Raw genomic sequence first — 20,567 nt, 5'->3', positions numbered from 1 at the left:
AAAGGTTGGACATGGATGAGATGATTAGGAAGAGCATGCTGAGTAAGTTATGAAGAATGTTAAAGACCTGAACCTTGTATAAAGGACAGCCAGAGAAAGTAAAGGGAGGCAGGGGAGAGTAGAAGGAGTTGGTGTGGGAAGGAGAGGCAGGCTAGGCAGGAGAATGTGGAGATAATACTGTCTTCAGAGTTAGGACAATAATGAGTTGGGAATAAGACTATCATCACTGTTCAGATACCATATATATTGACTAGACTTGGCATTTAGAGGATGTTAGTGACTTATTTCAAAGTGTTTTCAGAGCAGTATAGGTCAGGTTGCAAATTGTCTGCCATGTCTGATTTTTCCTTGTGCTTTAGAAAGAAAACCCCAGGTTGTAGTTATCCACATGGCAGCCTAAGTAGTCCTTGTGTCTCAGCTTTCCTTGCAGTTTTAATTATGGCTGTGTGTCTAACTTTTAGGCTAATGGGATATGCACAAATGATGTGTGTCACTTCCAAATCATTACAAAATATGAAGCCACTTGCTATGGACTTTTCTTCTTACCTAGAAGGCTAAAAGCAGATGTAGGATGAGCCAGCTCCAGCATATGGATGAGGAGTGTACCCATGGAAGATCAACAGAATGGAAGGAACTTAGGTCCTTAGATGACCTTAAAGGACAGAGCCACCCTGCCAACCTCTGTGTGCTTAGCACTAAGACTGTTTTATGAGCAAGAAATAAATTAACTTAGTTCAATTCATTGTGTTTTAGGTTCTCTCTGTGGTAGCAGTTTACCTTAAGAGTAACAAATTGGTTCATGAATTAGTCTGTTCTCACACTGCTATAAAGAACTACCTGAGACTGGGTAATTTATGAAGAGAAGAGGTTTAATTCACTCACAGTTCCTCAGGCTGTACAGGAGGCATGGCTGGGGAGGCCTCAGGAAACTTACAGTCCTGGCAGGAGGCAAAGGGGAAGCAGTCATATCTTCTCATGGTGGCAGGAGACAGTGTGAAGGGGGAGGTGCTACACACTTTTAAGCAACCAGATTTCATGAGAACTCTATCACAGGACAGCACTAGGAGAGTGGGGGATGGTGGCAAACCATTAGCACCCGTGATCCAGTCACCTCCCACCAGGCCCCACCTCCAACATTGGGAATTACAGTTAGACTTGAGATTTGGGCGGGGACACCGAGCCAAATCATTTTAATTCATAAGTTTGTGGGACTGGGGAAAACTCAGGCTGCTACTGTAAGTGTTACCTTCTGATTCTGTCATTTGTGAGGATTGCACAGGGTTGCAGTATTGGAACAACAGAGAGAAAATGACTAGTCATATTAGGCTGCTAGGTGCCACCATGAGCAGTATTTACCTAGAAATAATTTGAACATCACTTATTTTAACTATAAGAATTGATAAAAACATAGTTTTTACATACCAGAATATAAAAGTTAATCTTGACAAAATAGAAAAGCTGGCAAATTAGGAGGTGAAGGGAGTGATGGGAAGGTTGAGAAAGTATCTTATAAAATTACTTTATGAGAACTGATGGAACAAGAAATACAGGTTTAAATAAATATCGTTTACATTTATAAAGAAAGTATTTTAAGTATAAGAAATTGCGAGGGTCTAGGGAAGGGTGGTAGTGAGGAGCTAAAGGCTTATCTATGTAGCAGGAAGTCAAAAGATAAAATCTAAAGTTATAGCTCAAATATCAGCATGAGCATATTATTTAAAGTTATGCAAATAATTAAAAACAATTTAAAAATGTTTTCTTCAAGGAAGGGATAGGGCCAAATATACTTAAATTCTTCAGTTACTGCATCAAGTACCAAAAAAAGTTGTTTTAATATTCTTACCTATATTGACAAAACCAGTTCATCTTTTATTTTTTTAGAGCAACTGGTTTTACTTTATTAAATTCATTCTTTATTTATTTATTTTATTTTATTTTATTTTATTTTATTTTATTTTATTTTATTTTATTTTATTTTATTTTAGACTGAGTCTTGCTTAGTTGCCCAGGCTGGAGTGCAACGTCATGATCTCATCTCAGCTTACTGCAACCTCCGCCTCCTAGGTTCAGGTGATTTTCATGCCTTAGCCTACGGAGTAGCTACGATCACAGGCGTGTGCCACCACATGAGGCTAATTTTTGTGTTTTTAGTAGAGATGGGGTTTTGCCATGTTGGCTAGGCTGGTCTGGAACTCCTGGCCTCAGGTGATCCACCTGCATAGGCCTCCCAAAGTGCTGGGATTATAGCTGTGAGCCACTATGCCTGGCCTTAAATTTATTCTTAAGTATTTTATCCTTTCTGATGCTACTACAAATGGAATTTTTAAATTACATTTTTGAATTGTGAACCTTTTATCATTATGAAATGTCCTCTTTGTCTCTAGTAATTTTTTTTATCTTAAGGCTTCTTTTGTCTGATAAAAATATAGTCGGATCATTTTTTAAACAAGTATATATGTATACATATTTAGAAGAGTAGAAGGAAAGACTAGATGTTAACATTACTTGTATCTAACCTATAGAATTACGAGTTTTCTAAGTTTGCATCATAATTAGGAAAAAGGTGACATGCACATTTTAAAAATATTTTATCTAAATACTTCTGGTTGCAAATAGCAGAGATAAGTCAACAAGCAGAAAAGGAATTTTTGAAAAGCTGCTGGCCTGGTTGCAGAATCAACAGGAAAACCTGGGAACCAGGCTGAGAAGAGACTGAGCTGTGGCAACTGCAGGGCTCTGGGTGGCGGGAACTTCTCAGCTGGTTCATCGAAGGTGATGCCCCAGAAATGAGCTCTGACTTCTTATATTCCCTCTTTTGATCTCTTCAGTCAAGATTCAAAATCTAGGAGAGAGTATTCCACTTGAGTTAAATAAATCTTTGAAATTTGGTGAGGAAAATAAGCATCTCTGTTTTATAATCCTAGGACTATAGAGGACACTGGGAATGGGTAAGGGGAACAGAAATACACTTACCATGAATATGATCTAGTATTTGGTAGCACAACAGGGCTACAGTAAATTGCTGTTATTAACAACTTATTGTTTGCAATTGTTAACAATTTACTGTGTATTTTAAAATAAGTAAAAGAGCGGAATTAGAATGTTCTAACACAAAGACATGATAAGGGCCCTGATTTGATCATTACACATTTGTATGACTGTATCACAACATCACATAACCCCATCAATATGTAGAACTGTTCTGTACCCATGATAATTAAAAATTAAAATGTAAAAAAACAATAGGGGACAAATGATTCCCCGAGATGAAATTAGGGTGCTGCCATCAAATGGAGGGAAATAAACTCCGGTAGCTAAAAAGCAATAGAAGTTCACTATAATATGTAACTGCTAATGCAGAATTACAGTTTATAATGCTAGTCATAAAAACAGCCATCAAAATGAATAAGAAATAATTTTTTGAATACAGTTATCCCAGTTGTCCCTTAACCCTTGTGGCGGGACTCATAGCATTGAAGTTCTCATGCACTGATGTCTCTTCCACTTGACCCTGAATTCCATGTCTTCCATGAAGCAGTTAAATTCATTTAGAAATGAGGAAATAGAGACTTTTATAATAATACTGAGGAGGACTTTGTGATCATTTAACACTTCCTAGAATGTCATCTCCTTCCTGGTTTACTAACCAATTAGCCTGTACTCCTCGTCAAGACTCAGCTCAGGCTTTTTACCTCATCTCGGAAGACTTTCTCCCTTAAAATGCCCTCCTGCCACCTCCTGTTCTGATTATGGGCCACTCATCCGTGTTACTGTTCTCTTCTCATGGTGGTGTGTTGGTTGAGTTGTCTGACTCTCATACCATCCAGACTGGCAGACTCTTGTCTTATTTTCCTTTGATTCTCCAGTCCTTTACACAGGATGTGCACATTAAACATTCAGTAAATATTCGTTGAGTGAATGGGTGGATTTGCCAAAGAAAAGGGTAAGGCATCCCATGTAGAGCCCGCATGGATAAAGGCGTGACACATGGCAGGAAGGAACTGGTGGGAAATTCTGTAGGATTAGAGCATGGAGAGGTTCACTGGAGAAGAGACTGGTGAAGTTGACCAGTGTTAGCCTCTAAAGGACCATGTATGCCAAGTTTAAACAATTCTGTAGGCGTCAGGAACAAGCAGAAGAATGCGTGAGATTTGGCAAGGGGAGTGGGTCAGGATTCTAGAGATTATGTGGTGAATAAATACTGGCTGGAGCTAGAGCTGGTGAAGAGAGAACCCTCAGATGGCAGGATGTTGTCTCTGGGAGTTAAGAATCAGACCTAGTTTGGGAGCAGATTAACCTACCATGCACCTAGGCACTTTTCCAGGTCCTGGGAGTGCAGTGGTGAATTACTGCCCCCATGGAGCTTTCATCCAGAAAGGGCAGACAGATAAAACATACAGGCACAAAAGGGCACATACACCCTCTCAAAACCAGAATGCTGTGTTGCAGATAAAATGTTCCAAGGCAACACTCTCCAGGTTAAACATTCAGAGCGGTCTGGTGTCTGCACTGAATATTTCCCTACAGTATTGCAGGGAACCTTCTTATAGTCCGCCTCTCATTTACTGCGAAGTTTTTACAAGTAAAATGACCAATACTGTGTATGTTCTTGATGTAGAGTGCATTAAGTATTATATACAAAAAGTGTTTCAAATAAGAAAAAATAATTTGTCACAGAAATACTTTAGCAAAGTGATTTACTTTTTCCCCGTTTCATACTGTGCATAGGGATATTTTTTTTAAAGCCTAATTAGATAAATATATGATAGTATAAATAAAAGCCAGTGATTGCCTGGGTTAATTTTGTAGCTTACAATTCTTAGTGCCTGAAAAATAATGTGGCGTTTTTACAACATTAATCCATAACATTGCCAGCTTTTTTGTTTTTCTGCAGTAGAATAGTCTCCACTAGTAAAGGAATTTTTAATTCTTGATGTAAACATTAACCTGTGCCATGCAATCTAGTCTTATATTTTCTTCCCCCAGTCGTGGGCTCATTTAATGATAAGGACCCTTTCCTCTCTTTTCCAGGGTGCTGATAAAACGGTGAAAGGCCCAGATGGACTGACTGCCTTTGAAGCCACTGACAACCAGGCAATCAAAGCTCTTCTCCAGTGATGGATGGATGGACTGATAACTTGGGAAGAATGACTCTCCTGTGGCCTCACACTGCTGCCTGTCTGTCTGTCACTCTCTATCTGCCAGCTTCTTCAGCTAAATACTTTAAGAGGGGTGAGGGGAGAGATAAATTCATAACAAATCAGACTACCGGAAAAAAAAAAAAAAGTGTTTTGGAGGAGGGGCAAAAAGAACCATGATCAGGCTTTTACTGGGATTCCTGATCAAGTAAGCCTCTTCCCTTTCTAATACACCTTATACCCAAGGGAGAGCAAAGACAAAATACACCAGTATCATTTGACCTTTTCAGCTCCCTAGCTAATTTATTAATTGATTGTGTTGAAGGTCTGATTCTACAAAGGCCAACTCGACATATTTGGTAGCCCTAACTGTGTGAGCAGTAGTGGCTGCTGTGATGTAAACTTAGGGTGCTGAGATAAGCAATTAGCTCTAGCCTTCTGCCTTAAGAATGCATTCTACTGGGGATTTCCTGGCATAGTTAAGAGCGCTGCCTATAAGGTTGGTGACCAAATCTTTCCTCAGTGACTTTAAGCTTTATGTGAAAGCTTAGTTAAGGTGAGGAGGGGCACACTCCTAAATTGCTGGATGACTGAACTTTGGATTTTCTCTCCCCTTTCACATGGATTTCATGTCTCTTTAGATAAAACTGACTAGTTTTATTTATAAAATCTTAAGTTTTGGAAGTCTAAAGGAGAAACCATTCCAGTATGCATATTTTTTTCTCCTCTAGATTCATACATTTATATAGCATTGAAACACTTTCAAACTCCTGCTGGTAGTAAAAGGGGATTTAAAAATAGAATCATAGCCATAAGCCTGTTAGTATCGTATAAAGAGAGAACAGTTATCTTAGTACCTATGGATTTTCTTTATTTGCTGTTTGAATGGATTGACCTTGGTTATGTGTGGAAAATTAAGGAACATTCTTTGGAATGCCTCTCTCAGACCCATCTTGGATGCTGATTACTTATTGCACCAAAGCTATCACTGGGGTGAGATTGACTGTTTGGACAAATTTAGCCCCATCCCTTCAAAAATACACTTGTAACCAGGTTTCCCAGAGTTGTTGATAGGCTTCTGCTGAACATATGCCAACCCACCTGCATAATACATTTTTGTTGCTTTTATAAATCATGCATCGCATAAAGTGTGACAACTTCAGAATGTATTCTCTGTTCTTAGAATACAGTGCCCTAAAATGGTGTTCTTATGACCTGCAGAAAATATTTACACATATTTCCAAATACTTATTTCATGAGCAGTACAGCTAATTAAAATATATAAGCTTAAATTTTATATCTTGCATTTAAAATGTTAAGATTCCTTTGACTTGCCATCCATATAACCTTACTAAAAATATTAAGAGTTTTTTCTTAGCCAAGTCATGCAATAATTGAATGTACCTCAAATTTTTAGAGAGGGGAGGGTGGGTTAGGGACTGATACTCAGATTGTGGGTAATAATTGAATTGATTTTTAAAGGCAACATAGCATTCTACAGCAGGGTTAAACTATTACCAAGAACAGTCACCCTGGTTAAGAACAAGTTTTACTGATCAGTTGCTGATTGGTTGGTTGGCGTGTGCGCGTGTGGGTGTGTAGGTGTGTGTGGGTGTGGGTGTGTGTGTATCTTTCCCCATATGCCCTTTTTTTAATCCTGTGGCTTTTTCACTTACAACTAGCCTAACCCTGTAATTTTCCTATATCCAAGAAAACAATCACAAAGTAGTGGTTTCAATACTTTGTTGTATTTGGCTAATTTTGCTGTTTTAATGCAGCCTATTAAGAGTTGGGTTAAAAATCAGTAATCAGTACTTCATTACATCACTGAACTAAAATATGGAGACATCCTCATTGAAAAGGGAGGGCACTCTATCAGTCTGTAACTATCAACGTAGTGCAACAGGGTGTTTTGATACCTTTGTTTTCACCTCTTGACATAATGCTATTTAAAGGCTTGAATTTTTTCCCTTTACATAATTTTCACCTTTACTTTCGAAGTGTTTTGTTGTAGTTGGCTATTGCAGAGAGTGCATTGTCCTATCATTCCTAAACCTGGTCTGCTTTCTACATTCATGGTATGGAAACCATGTAATTCTTTGTACAGTTTATCCTGATGTTCCTTGTAATGCAGTAGAGGCTATTTCGCCTTCCCTCTTCTTTCTCAACCTTTTTGTAAACCCCATAATTATGAAGCTATTGCTTGAGAAAATAACATATAAACATAGAATAGAATAGACTGACCAAGATGGTTCACAGTTTCTTTTTTTAACTAGGTTATTTATAATGTATTTCTGAACCACTTGGCAGACAAATTCACAACACTTAATGTTCATATTTTGAGTAAAGGAAGCTAAAACTATGTTTGCTTTCTGGTACTACATGCATTAGCAAAAGGTTAAGTAAGTTTTGTTCTCCACTGAAGTAATACTTAACATCTCAGAAAAAATCTTGCATGTTCTGTAGTTTTGTATTAAATCAGTCATTTCATATGCACTATATCAAGTACAAACAGGTAGTTTACCTGTTTATAGTAGTGTACTAACAAAGTCTCCCTTGCAGCTTCAGACTGGTATCTATAGGCTTATTGTTCAAATACAGCACTTGAATATCCCAAGTGGTTCTTCTACGCATAGCTCACCTTTCTAAACCCAGTTAAGCATGGAAGAGAGGTAGTAGGTAGGTGCAGTGTGTGGAAGCTGCAGACAAGTAGGCCTTTTATTCACTGATTTCTTTTCCCAAGTACTGGATTTTAAATCTATATGTATCTATTTGATTTTTTTTCTAATATTTCAGTTGAGCTGCTGTTTTCTTCCATGCAATATTGTATACTCAATTGTGTATAGAAGAAGCTGGTGAGAGTGCCCTCCTACATAAATAAGCAATTGCAGTGTTTTGCATGCAAAATATAAAAAATTTAAATTGTCCTGATTCTATTTTGTAAATGGAGAAACAATCATATCTTTCTAAGCAGTAATGGAGGAAGACTAGTGCTTTGTGCATTTTGATATATTTGAGTTCATTTTTTCCACAATGTCATACTTTTGACACAATTGGGTTTCTCATAAGTATCCTAGTTCATGTACATCCGAATGCTAAATAATACTGTGTTTAAGTTTTGTGTTGCAAGAACAAATGGAATAAACTTGAATTGTGCTACAGCTAGTGTGTCAGCAGCATTTTTCTCAGTTACTATCAATTTCGTTTTGTAGTCATCTCTAAAACTATACCAGAAGCTTGATTGACTCAAACAGTTAATCTAAATTAATGTATCCCACTTCTAGAAAAAAAAAATGGAGGGAAAATAAAATATAGATTTAATTGAAGTAAACCTTACCAGTCTTTGAAAGGATTTCCTTTTGTGTTAGTCTCCTGACATTGTTTTACTATAACTTCAGTAATGCTCCTGGTTGATGGGGAACAAGGTATAGCCAACACATCCCAGAGCGTCAGGATCTTCAGAGGGGTTGAAGAAAATGAAGTCGTGATTAAACCTCTTTGATTCTTTCATTGCTCATCTAAGTTGCTCCACATTTCTTGGAGATCTGCATTTCCCAAACTCAACTACAAGCACCTTTTTAGAGTGTAATTTTCAGGATGATCACTTTGAACCTTAAAACTGAACAAAATTAAATACAAAATTAGTTTGATTGTGTTGTAATCTTGTCAACACCAGGAGACTATTCGCAGTTTACTTTTAATGATAGAAAAAAAATATGTGCAGATACTAAGTTATAGCAAAAGCTTTGTTTTAGAACTTTCACATTGTTGACTGAAGTATAAATGGGGACGATGTGTGGCTTTAGGGGGAAGTGTTTACAGAAAATGTTTGAAGTTCTCATTTTAAGAATTGGAATCTAGGACCGGCGCAGTGGCTCACGCCTGTAATCCCAGCACTTTGGGAGCCTGAGGCAAGGGACATCACTTGAGCCCAGGAGTTTGAGACCAGCCTGGGCAACAGAGGGAAACTGAGTCTCTGCAAAAAATTAAAAAACAATTAGCTGGGTATGGTGGCAAGTGCCTGCAGGCCCAGCTACTTGGGAGGCTGAGGTGGGAGGATTGCTTTGAGCTTGGGAGGTTTGAGGCTACAGTGAGTGAGCTGTGCTTGCGCCACTGCACTCAGGTCTAGGCAACAAAGTGAGACCCAGTCTCAAGAAGAAAAAAGAATTGGGCTCTATAAAGAAAGTTTAAATCTGGTTAAATACGTTTTAAAGGGAACAGAGTCGCCTTATGTAATGATTGAAGAAGAGACCCGCATATATGGATGGAAGGCATACATCTGGTAGAAAGAAAGAGCTTAGAGGGGAATTAGTTTGCGATTAGAGAATAGCTGTCATAGGACTTCCATGCAGCACAGTATACCAGACCACCATGAGATTATTTTTTTCCTCTTTCTGTAACATCATTGATTCTCAAAATGTGGTCTGTACACCAACAGCATCGCCATAACCTGGAAACTTGATAAAAATGCAAACTTTTGGACCCTAGCCAAGACCTACTGACTCAAACTCAGGCTGGACCCAACAGCCTGTGTTGTAACAAGCCCTCTAGGTGATTCTGATGCATGCTGAAGTTTGAGGACCATTGAATAAGACCATAAGAGCAAGAAGTAGTCAGCCTATATATAGATGCCATCAGAAATGACTTCCTAAAGAGAAAGTAAATGGAAGCCTTTAACACGTGAAATGTAGCAAAACTGGCCAAGTGCTGAAGCTCCAGACACCCAGGACAATCTTTAAAAATGAATTTCAAAGGTATATTCCGGCCAAAAGAAGTCAGGGGAAAACGGAACAATGGTTCCAAAGATGTAACACTGGTGAAAATGACCCTCAGTTATTCTTAGGGGATTTTCCCCCTTATGTCCCCAAAGTTGGATTCCTGAGACTCAAGCCTTACCCTTACCTTACCTTTCCTTGAATTCCAAAATAAAGTGGAGAGTGGAAGCCGGGCACAGTGGCTCATTCCTGTAATCCCAGCACTTTGGGAGGCCAAGGTGGGCAGATCACTTGAGGTCAGGAGTTTGAGACCAGCCTGGCCAACATGGGAAAACCCCATCTCTACTAATAATATAAAAATTAGCTGGGTGTGATGGCACATGCCTGTAGTCGCAGCTACTTGGGAGGCTGAGGCACAAGAATCGCTGGAACCCAGAAGGCAGAGGTTGCAGTGAGCCGAGATCACACCACTGCACTCCAGCCTGGGCGACAGAATGAAACTGTGTCTCAGAAAAAAAAAAAAAAAAAAAAAAAGTGGAGGGTTGGGAGAGACATGCAAAGATTTCTTGGGACCTATGACATGAACTGCGGTCTCATGCTTTTTACATGCAGGTCACTGTGGACAGGCAGGCAGAGCCACTCTGAGGAGGCCGAAAGCTGCTTTCTTAGCCCAATGCCCTGTTTGCCATCACAGTGTGCTGTGAAGATGGATTCCCCGCTGCAGTGGGTGTGCCACTGGCTTGGGAACAGCAGCCTTGGGGCCAGGTGCCCTGGAGTGGTGTGTCCCAATTTCTCTACACAGTGGAGTGGCTTTTGCCCTCCGTTTTTCTTTTTGGGTGGCCACTCATCCTATCCAACTAAATAGGTCCCGTGTCAGGTCAATGATCTTCTCCAGATACCAGCCAGATCATCACACATCAGCCGTGGGATATTTTTCTCCAAGGCTTTTGCTTGTTAAAATATGATTGCTGATTAAGAAGAGAATTTAACAGCAGCTTTAATAGCACCTGGCCCGTGGTAGACGTTTCACTGTGTTTGTTCTGAATGATGACGTAAATGATGACTGAATGATGACATTATACAGTAAAATGTGAAAACAGCTTTGATTCAGTAAACCTGCCCTACAAAAGACTATCAGAGGAGCTACGAAGCTACCTGTGTCCATGGACCCAAATATTGACCATGGAGCCTCATAAGTACTACTGATAATGATTGCAAACCCAAATCAATGAAGTGAAGACAAATGCCACAGAGTCACAACAATTCACTGAGGAAATGCTGACCATGGGGTCAAGTGCGGGTCACTGTGAGCCATCGTGACACATACTCGGGCACAGCTATACGTGACGAAGCAAAACAAAGCATTGTCTGGCCACTCTAGCAACTTCTATGATTCAGCAGCTGCAGCAGCAAGGATGGCCTTATTTCCACTGTTTTGATAGAACAGTGGATCCCATGTCTGGCAACACTCATGGTAACAGCAGCTTGTCACACAAAGGAAAATAATACATAGACAATTCCTAGCCACCAGATGTTGGTTTTGAGAATACTACTAGAGTTTTTTTGAAAGAATTTGTATTTTTCTTTTTTTTTTTTTTTTTTTTTTTGAGACAAGAGGCTTGCTTTTGTCACCCAGGCTGGAGTATGCCATGGCGCAATCTTGGCTCACTGCAACCTCCACCTCCTGGATTCAAGTGATTCTCCCTGCCTCAGACTCCTGAGTAGCTGGGATTATAGGCACCCACCATCACGCCCGGCTAATTTTTGTATTTTTAGTAGAGACAGGGTTTTGCCATGTTTGCCAGGTTGGCCTCGAACTCCTGACCTCAGGTGATCCACCCCGCTCAGCCTCCCAAAGTGCTGGGATTATAGGATTTTTCTAAGATTTTACTTACAAATCTGGAAGTGTCTTGTACACCTATATCCCCCTTCCTTGTATCTAATAATCCTCCGTATGTTTATACACATCCCCTGTGGCAAGCTACCAAATCTAACTACGTCACTACTACTTTGTGATTTGCTAGTCAAATTTCATTAGGCTTGAAAGTCTTCAGATCGAAACTAATTTATGGTAATTTTTCAATTAATGGTTCATGAGATTAGACCACAACACTATGAACCTAGAAACTCTGTAATATAACCATTCTTAACAAAAATTATTACTTAAGGGAGTTAGGGTTTTATGACATTTTGATGTTTGTTTCACCATTTTAACTGAACATTTACTATGATCTGGGGACCATTCTAAATATTTTGTGTGAACTGACTCATTTGATCTTCCTAATAATCCTATGAGGTGGAAATATTGCCATCCCTATTTTTAAATGATCAAACTAAAAAGAGAGGTTAAGTGACTTGCTTACGGTCACACAACTAGTTAGTGGTAAAGTCAGGCAGTCTGGCTGTAAAGTTTGTGCTTTCTACACTTATACTGCCTCTCCAACTCTCACTGAACCAACTAATTAAATTTTATTCTATGAACACAGCTTTTTCTAAGACTCTTTAAAAGATACTTGGAAAATATTATATGGACTTGTTTATGATTTTAAACAATTAGGTGAAAAATCTTATGCATTGATCTGGATGAAATCAGATTTTACAAAGACAACATTTAATTTTCAAGTTTGAGAAGTAACAATACTTTAGTGTAATAAACAATTTTTGACAGTCTATAAAATTGTGATATAATCAAGAATTGACAAACCATGGTTCACAGACCGAATCTGACCCATTGCCTATTTTGTTTTATTGGAACACAGCCATGCTTATTGTTTTGTTGGAACACAGCCATGCTCATTCACTTACATATTACCTATGACTGCTTCCACATTTCAACAGCAAAGGTGAGCAGTTGCAACAGATACTGTAGTTCATGAAGCCCAAAATATTTATTATCTGGCCCTTTGCAGAAAAAGTTTGCTAACCCCAAGATATAGATGTTTAGAAGGCATGGGTTGAGAAATACTCCCATGGATTGGCCAGCACCTCATTACAGAAGGGTTAGCAAAATCATGAAAGAATGTAATGAGTTAGTTGAAGCATATGAAAGGCCAAACCCATGAATAACACACCACTCTTTATGCCTGAAGTAGACAGTTACAATAATGGTCCCCAGTGAATCATGCCTATGGGTATCTGTGTCCTTACATAATCCCTTTGTATATTCACTCTTGATTTTGGCTGTGTGAGTTGCTTGGCACATCAAACATGAAGCGGGGGGAAGCTTGACAAGTACTTCCTCATTAGGGCTTGCCTTCCTGGATCTTACCATGGAACAAAGTCTGGAGTCACACTGCAGAAGAAGCCACATGAAGAACTGAGGTGTCCCAGCCAACAGCCCCAGATAACCACTGGACATGTAAGTGGGGCTGTCCTGAACGATCTAGCCTCAGTCAATTCCCCAGATAACTGTAGCAGCATGAGTGACCCTAGGTGAGACCAGGAGGAGAACCAGCAGCCGAGCTCAGTCCAAACTGCAGACCGTGAACAAATACAAAGAGGTGACGTTAAGCCACCAGAAGTAGGCATAGTGTCTTATGCAACAATAGATAACCTTACACAGCACCCTAGCTGATGGACATCTGATGAGGAATTAGGAGCATCACTTACAGATAGGAAAACATGTCTAAATATTAAAAATGATCCAAAAAATGATACCCATGAGATACCAAACAAATACCATTGAGGACTCAGGATTTCCTTTCCTTTAAACTCTTGAAGGAAAGAAAAATAGATTAAATAACAAAAATCCTTTGCCTTCTATCTAGGAATGGTTAGGTCCTGTAAATAATCAACTCTTGTGTTTCTTTCTGTGGAATTCTTTTTATCCCTCTGAATCTACCCAGACAGAATAGAGTCTCTCACGTCCTTGTAGATTTTTCTTTCTGCCTGCTGGATGATTCAAAGGCTAGCAGGGATTTGCTGGTGATGTGACTTGGCTCTGTCCCCACCCAAATCTCATCTTGAATTGTAGCTCCCATAATTCCCATGTGTTGTGGGAGGGACCCAGTGGGAGATAATTGAATCATGGGGGTGGTTTCCGTATTGTTCTCATGGTAGTGAATAAGTCTCATCAGATCTGATGGTTTTATACGGGGTTTCCCCTTTGACTTGACTCTCATTCTCTTGCCTGCCACCAGGTAAGACGTGCCTTTCACCTTTCACCATGATTGTGTGGCCTTCCCAGCCACATAGAACTGTGTGATTCCATTAAATCTCTTTTTCTTTATAAATTACCCAGTCTCAGGTATGTCTTTATCAGCAGTGTGAAAATGGACTAATACAGCTGGTATGAGCCAAGTAACTGACAAGCCAGTGACTTTAAGGCAAATTATTGTAATAATGAGAAAAGATTGTGGCTTAAACAGCAGTTATGGGGTACAAAGAGGGGGCAGCACATTGTGGAACAAAGCCAAGCCACAGTGCTGACATCCTCACCAAGAGTCCCATGCTAACCACAGGACAAGCCTGTTGGCCTTCCTGCTGGAGGAAGAGAAGTCAAGGGGAGCCTTGTCCGTGGCCAGCCACATATGAGCATGCAGGCGGCGTCCTGAACAGCACAGCAGCATGGGGTCCCTCACACTTCATGGTTTCACTTCATCTCAGCACTTCCTCTCTCAACCCAGACCCGTGCAGTCATTTCAGAGCAGCTCCCTTGAGGTCCACACTAGCCCATGGTCACCCTGGAAGCTAAAAATTGCCTCCAGATACAGGACTGAGAAGGAAAAGTTAAAGGGCAGGGAAAGAAGAGGCATGATTTGTGGAAAACAAAGGGAACCAAAATTTCTACTATATACAGCTACAAAACAAACCGCTACAAAAAAATACAGCTACAAAACAAACAGCTACAAAAAAATACAGCTACAAAACAAACAGCTACAAAAAAATACAGCTACAAAACAAACAGCTACAAAAAAATACAGCTACAAAACAAACAGCTACAAAAAAATACAGCTACAAAACAAACAGCTACAAAAAAATACAGCTACAAAACAAACAGCTACAAAAAAATACAGCTACAAAACAAACAGCTACAAAAAAATGCAGCTACAAAACAAACAGCTACAAAAAAATACAGCTACAAAACAAACAGCTACAAAAAAATACAGCTACAAAACAAACAGCTACAAAAAAATACAGCTACAAAACAAACAGCTACAAAAAAATACAGCTACAAAACAAACAGCTACAAAAAAATACAGCTACAAAACAAACAGCTACAAAAAAATACAGCTACAAAACAAACTTGGGCCATTTCAGCTTGTAATGCATTTAATGGAGGTAGATGGTGAGGACAGTCAGCCTCTACATTGTGAGCTCATTCATTCATTCAACAAATATTCATGGCTGGGTGCAGTGGCTCACGCCTGCAGTCCCAGCACTTTGGGAGGCCAAGGCAGGTGGATCATTTGAGCCCAGGAGTTCAAGACCACCCTGGGCAACATAGTGAAACCCAGTCTCTACAAAATAAAAAAAAATTAGCCGGGCATGGTGGTGTGCACCTTTGGTCTCAGCTATATGGGAGGTCAAGGAGGGAGGATCACTTGAGCCTGGGAGGCAGAGGTTGCAGTGAGCCAAGACTGCATCACTGCACTCCAGCCTGGGTAACAGAGTGAGATTCTGTCACACAAAAAAAAAGAGAGAGAGAGAGAGAGAAAGAGAAATATCCATGGAGTGTCTAAATGTGTGCCAGACCCCGTTGTGGGCACTATAGATGTTGCAAATCAATACAGCATTTCTGATATGACTCCTGCCACATAGGGCTTATTTCCTAGTAGGAGAGGGGGGAAAAAGTCTATTTGTAAATAAAATAATTACAAGTCATGATGTGTGCTGTAAGGAAACAGACAAACTAGATGGGATGGCAGAGAGGAGCCACCTGCTCTTGGAGGGTAAGTGCCTACGTCTTCTTCAGGTGTGTGCCTCTCGTAGTATTTGCATTTGAATGCAATGTTGTAGCCTCAGAGAGTTAAGCTCCACTTGGTTAAATCCATATTTCAGTTTATGGGGTTGCAACATTGATGTAGGCTGAGCGACGGGAGGGAAGGTGGCAGATGGCAACAGCATTGGGACCAGAGGAAAGGTTAAGCAAGACTTCAGGGAATGGCCTGCCCTTGCTAGTGCACCTCCTGCAGCGTGGCCCAGGAAGCGAGGTTCCCAGCCATCGCTCTGTGCTGTGGTGCACCCGCTCATCAGGGGCCAGCAGCGGGTCCCCACACTGACGGGTTCCGCTCCAGAGCTCTCTAACTGGACTGCCCTCATGGGACCACACAGGAGACAGAAGCCCAGCCCTCCCAGGTCTCTGCAGCGACCTAATAATACTTCAGATCCAGGAAGAGAGCTGCACCTGCATTTCACTCTCTTACAGAACAGGAACATGGTCCCCGGGCTTTGTCACACCAAGAGGCTGTGTTTTCCAGTATCTCATCATCTCCCCAACCACAGGGGTAACAGGGATTGGTTTTCAATTTTTTTCTTACTCCTTCCTTTTCTTTTTGAATGTACCATTGCATAAATTCTGTAGTGCATCTTGTTCCATAGCTATGAGTTTAAATCTCATTTCATGTCATTATTAGCAATTCTTTCCATAATGGTAATAGTCAATAAAAACCCCAGTTAAAACCTGGATAGCTGCCACCCCTTGACCACAGCCAGGGGAAAAGGTATTGCTGTGGTTTTTGATGGTGCTGAGAAAAGGAATTCATCTCTGAGGATAACCAAACCAAATGCAGAATGTTTTGGTTGTGTGACCCAGGTAGGTTACCCTTTAAAAGTTTAAACTCCTTTATTTCAGAAAGTTGAAAAGGCATAACTTCAAAAGGAAGTTTTACTGGTTAAAAATTAGTGGGTTTCAAAGGATTATAAGTCATGCTGCTATAAAGACACATGCACACATATTGCGGCACTATTCACAATAGCAAAGACTTGGAATCAACCCAAATGTCCATCAGTGACAGACTGGATTAAGAAAATGTGGCACATATACACCATGGAATACTATGCAGCCATAAAAAAGGATGAGTTCGTGTCCTTTGTAGGGACATGGATGCAGCTGGAAACCATCATTCTCAGCAAACTATCACAAGAACAGAAAACCAAACACCGCATGTTCTCACTCATAGGTGGGAACTGAACAATGAGATCACTTGGACACAGGAAGGGGATCATCACACACCAGGTCCTATTGTGAGTGGGGGGAGGGATAGCATTAGGAGATATACCTAATGTAAATGATGAGTTGATGGGTGCAGCACACCAACATGGCACATGTATACATATGTAACAAACCTGCACATTGTGCACATGTACCCTAGAACTTAAAGTATAATAAAAAAAAAAAAAAAGAAAGAAAGAAAAAAAATTAGTGGGTTTTTTAAAAAAAAAAATCACATACCTCTGGCCCAGAACATTCTCATTTGATGAAATTTATTTCCATTTTCCTGAAATAGTCATGATTTTTATTATGAGAGTCAAATACATTACTTAATATGCCTGCTAAGTTAGAAAGGATGAAACGAAGAGAAAGTATCTTTTATTGTTAATTTTCTCTTGCCACAGTTCTTTATTTTGGTTAAGGATTGCCTCTTGTTTCCTGACCCATTTTTAGGAAAGGATTTTGTTTAGAGTTTTGCCATGTAGTGAATCAACTTGACAACCATTTTGCCAAAAATCATGTCTGTATTTTGCTCCCACTCTTTCCCTCTGAAGTTGTTTATAACGAGAAAGCACAGGTATGCTTTCATAAGGCTGTGGGCTCATTATGTCAAAGGGGATGGCGTGGAAACAGATTCCAAATACAGGATGCTGGGCTGCAGGAGGTGTGCTCAGGCTGGCCACCGAGGAGGAGCACTTCCTTCCTCCAAACTGTGTTATGTTCTCCCCTGCACACATTGAGACATCAGTCCTTAGCACACAGATGAATTTGAATCCTTAATAAACTTGTCCATGTTTCTTGTGCTCACATTTGACTGAGTCGTAAAGTGTTTCCCAGAGGCCCAGAGATAATTCTAATACCGGTAACTATAACTATATTCATCTGTATTAGTCTGTTCTCACACTGCTGTAAAGATACTACCCAAGACTGGATAATTTATAAAGGAAAGAGATTTAATTGCTTCACAGTTCCACATGTGAATTTGGCTCCCAAGGCTTGGGAGGCCTCGGGAAACTTACAGTCATGGCAGAAAGCAAAGGGGAAGCAAAGACCTTCTTCACAAGGTGGCAGGAGAGAGAAAGAGTAACTGCCAAACCCTCATAAAACATCAGATTGTGTAACAACTCACTCCTTATCCCAAGAACAGCATGGGGGGAACTGCCCACGTGATGCAATCACTTCCCACCTGGTCCCTCCCTCATCACACGGGGATTACAATTTGAGATGAGATTTGAGTGGGGATGAAAAGCCAAACCACATCATCATCCAATGGAAATGAAATATAAAGATTCTCATCGTCCCCTGCTTCCCTCTCCTGAGGATGCTTAATGGGTCTAATAAGGTATAATTAAGACCACCCAGATCTCCACAGAATAATGCAAGGGCTTGATGAGCAGCACGGTGAGCCCAATTTCAACTAGACTTACTGTATCAGTCCGTTCTCATGCTGCTAATAAAGACATACCCGAGACTGGGGGTAATTTATAAAGGAAAGAGGTTTAATGAACTCACAGTTCCACTTGGCTGGGGACGCCTCACAATCATGGTGGAAGATGAAGGAAGAGCAAAGGGACGTCTTACATGGTGGCAGGAAAGAGGGCATATACAGGGGAATGCCCCTTTTTAAAACCATCAGATCTCCTGAGACTTATTCACTATCACAAGAACAGTACGGGAAAAACCTGCCCCCATGATTCAGTTATCTCCCACCGGGTCCCTCTCATGACACATGGGAATTATGGGGGCTATAATTCAAAATAAGATTTGGGTGGGGACACAGCCAAACCATATCACTTACTAAAGGAGTCAAGCATGTTTAAAGATAATCAGGCAAGAAGAAAGCACTGAGAGCCCTGACATCACATCGATTTTGGAGCACAAAAAGAAAAGGTATGAAACTATTTCAAGGTATTTACAGATGAGCAATCTATTTCAAGAATGCAGTTGTGCTAAGTTTTAGGAGATCTAAAAGCACCCCGATTCCAATCCCAACAAATGAGGGTTCAAGGAGTATGAAGGCATGAACAAGAATATCTTGGAAACAAGAATGTTAGGCCAGCCTGAAATCATCCTCCTGCATCCCAACTCCTAAGGCATTTTTATCTAATTCTTAAGGAGACAATCCCCACCAAAAAAGCCCATTGCACCCTCAACAAATGTGCATCATATTATGACAGAAGTCTTGCCCCCATTGGAAAAAAGAAGTTGTGCACAATTAGAAGAGTTTCCAACACAGATGCTCTAAACCAAAACTAGAAACAGCAACCCAAATGGCAGATAAGGATGCAGGTGACAACTCAAGGGCTCCTCATGGGTCTTAACTACCACCTCCAGGAGAAGATTCCTACATCCACATCTTTCTTGAAAACTCCCCATGCTTTGGGTCCTTACCTCCAACTACCTCTTTTTTTCTTAAGATGGAGTCTTGCTCTGTCACCCAGGCTGGAGTGCAGTGGTACGATCTCGGCTCACTGCAACCTCCGCCTCCCGGGTTCAAGTGATCCTCCTGCCTCAGCCTCCTGAGTAGCTGGGACTACAGGTGCATGCCACCACGCCCAGCTAACTTTTTGTATTTCTAGTAGAGACGGGGTTTCACCGTGTTAGCCAGGATGATCTCTATCTCCTGACCTCTTGATCTGCCCACCTCAGCCTCCCAAAGTGCTGGGGTACAGGCATGAGCCACCACACACGGCTTCCTCCAACTACTTTCTACATCCAAAGCTAAACTTGCAATCTTCACAGTCCTCCTACTCACACAAAGGAAACATTTATTTCCTTCTAAATGTAATGCTTACTAAATTAATTAATTAAATGTACATCACAGTATCATTCTTTTAATCACAGAGATTTAAAACCTGTATTTCAACTGTGACTACTCTCTTAGTTTCACCTTCACCTGCAGGCATTTCTTTCATAACCCACCCGCACCATGGCCAACCTTACCTCTCCAGTCACACTGCTGCCCTATCCCCAGCAGGAAGTCCTTCCCACTCAGTCATCAGCGTACTCCATTCAGACTAATCTCACCAACATCCCACTTGTACCAACTTACCCAATTGCTATGGGTTGAATTGTGTCCCCAAAAAAAGATGTGTTGAAGTCCTAAGCCCCAGTACCTCAAATGTGATCTTCTTTGGAAATAGGGTCATTGCTGATGTAATTAACAAGATGAGGTCATACTGGTGTAGGGTGAGCTCTTAATCCAATACAACTTGAGTTCTTATCAGAAGTCAGTGTGAAGATAGGAAAGACACCATGTAAAGATGGAGGCAGAGACTGGAGCAATGCAACTGCAAGCCAAGGAATGTGAAGGATTGAAGGCCACCACCAGAAGCTAGGAAGAGGGCAAAGAAGGATTCCACTCAGAGTCTCCGGAGTGTGGCCCTGCCAACACCTTGATTCCTGACGTCTGGCCTCCAGAGCTGTGAGACAATATGTTTCCATTGTATTAAGCCACCCAGGTTGTGGTATTTTGTTATGGCGGCCCCAGGAAACTAACGCATCCCCCTTCCTTTCTAAACCTTCAGGGGCTGCCTATCCCCCGCCATGTCATGTTCAATC

At 40.7% G+C, this 20,567-nt stretch overlaps 1 protein-coding gene and 1 long non-coding RNA gene across 2 annotated transcripts in view; one reads left to right on the top strand and one right to left on the bottom strand.

The window, feature by feature from the left end:
• MTPN (myotrophin) overlaps positions 1-8,299 on the top strand; it is a 49,762-nt gene extending 41,463 nt beyond the window's left edge. The window contains exon 4 of the mRNA XM_007983030.3: positions 5,032-8,299. Within this exon, the coding sequence (XP_007981221.1) occupies positions 5,032-5,118 (87 nt within the window). The 3' untranslated portion in view covers positions 5,119-8,299. The remainder of the gene's footprint in view (positions 1-5,031) is intronic.
• Positions 2,574-8,594, bottom strand: LOC140709701 (uncharacterized). Its single transcript, XR_012090433.1, has 2 exons — positions 8,476-8,594; positions 2,574-2,842 (listed from the first exon to the last, which is right to left on the bottom strand). It is a non-coding gene; the product is annotated as an uncharacterized lncRNA (long non-coding RNA).
• Positions 8,595-20,567: the final 11,973 nt, after the last annotated feature.

The sequence above is a fragment of the Chlorocebus sabaeus genome, chromosome 21 (genome assembly GCF_047675955.1).
Source record: "Chlorocebus sabaeus isolate Y175 chromosome 21, mChlSab1.0.hap1, whole genome shotgun sequence".
NCBI lineage: Eukaryota > Metazoa > Chordata > Mammalia > Primates > Cercopithecidae > Chlorocebus > Chlorocebus sabaeus.
Note: the sequence above shows the minus strand (reverse complement) of the source record. Positions and strands in the feature narration are given on the sequence as shown.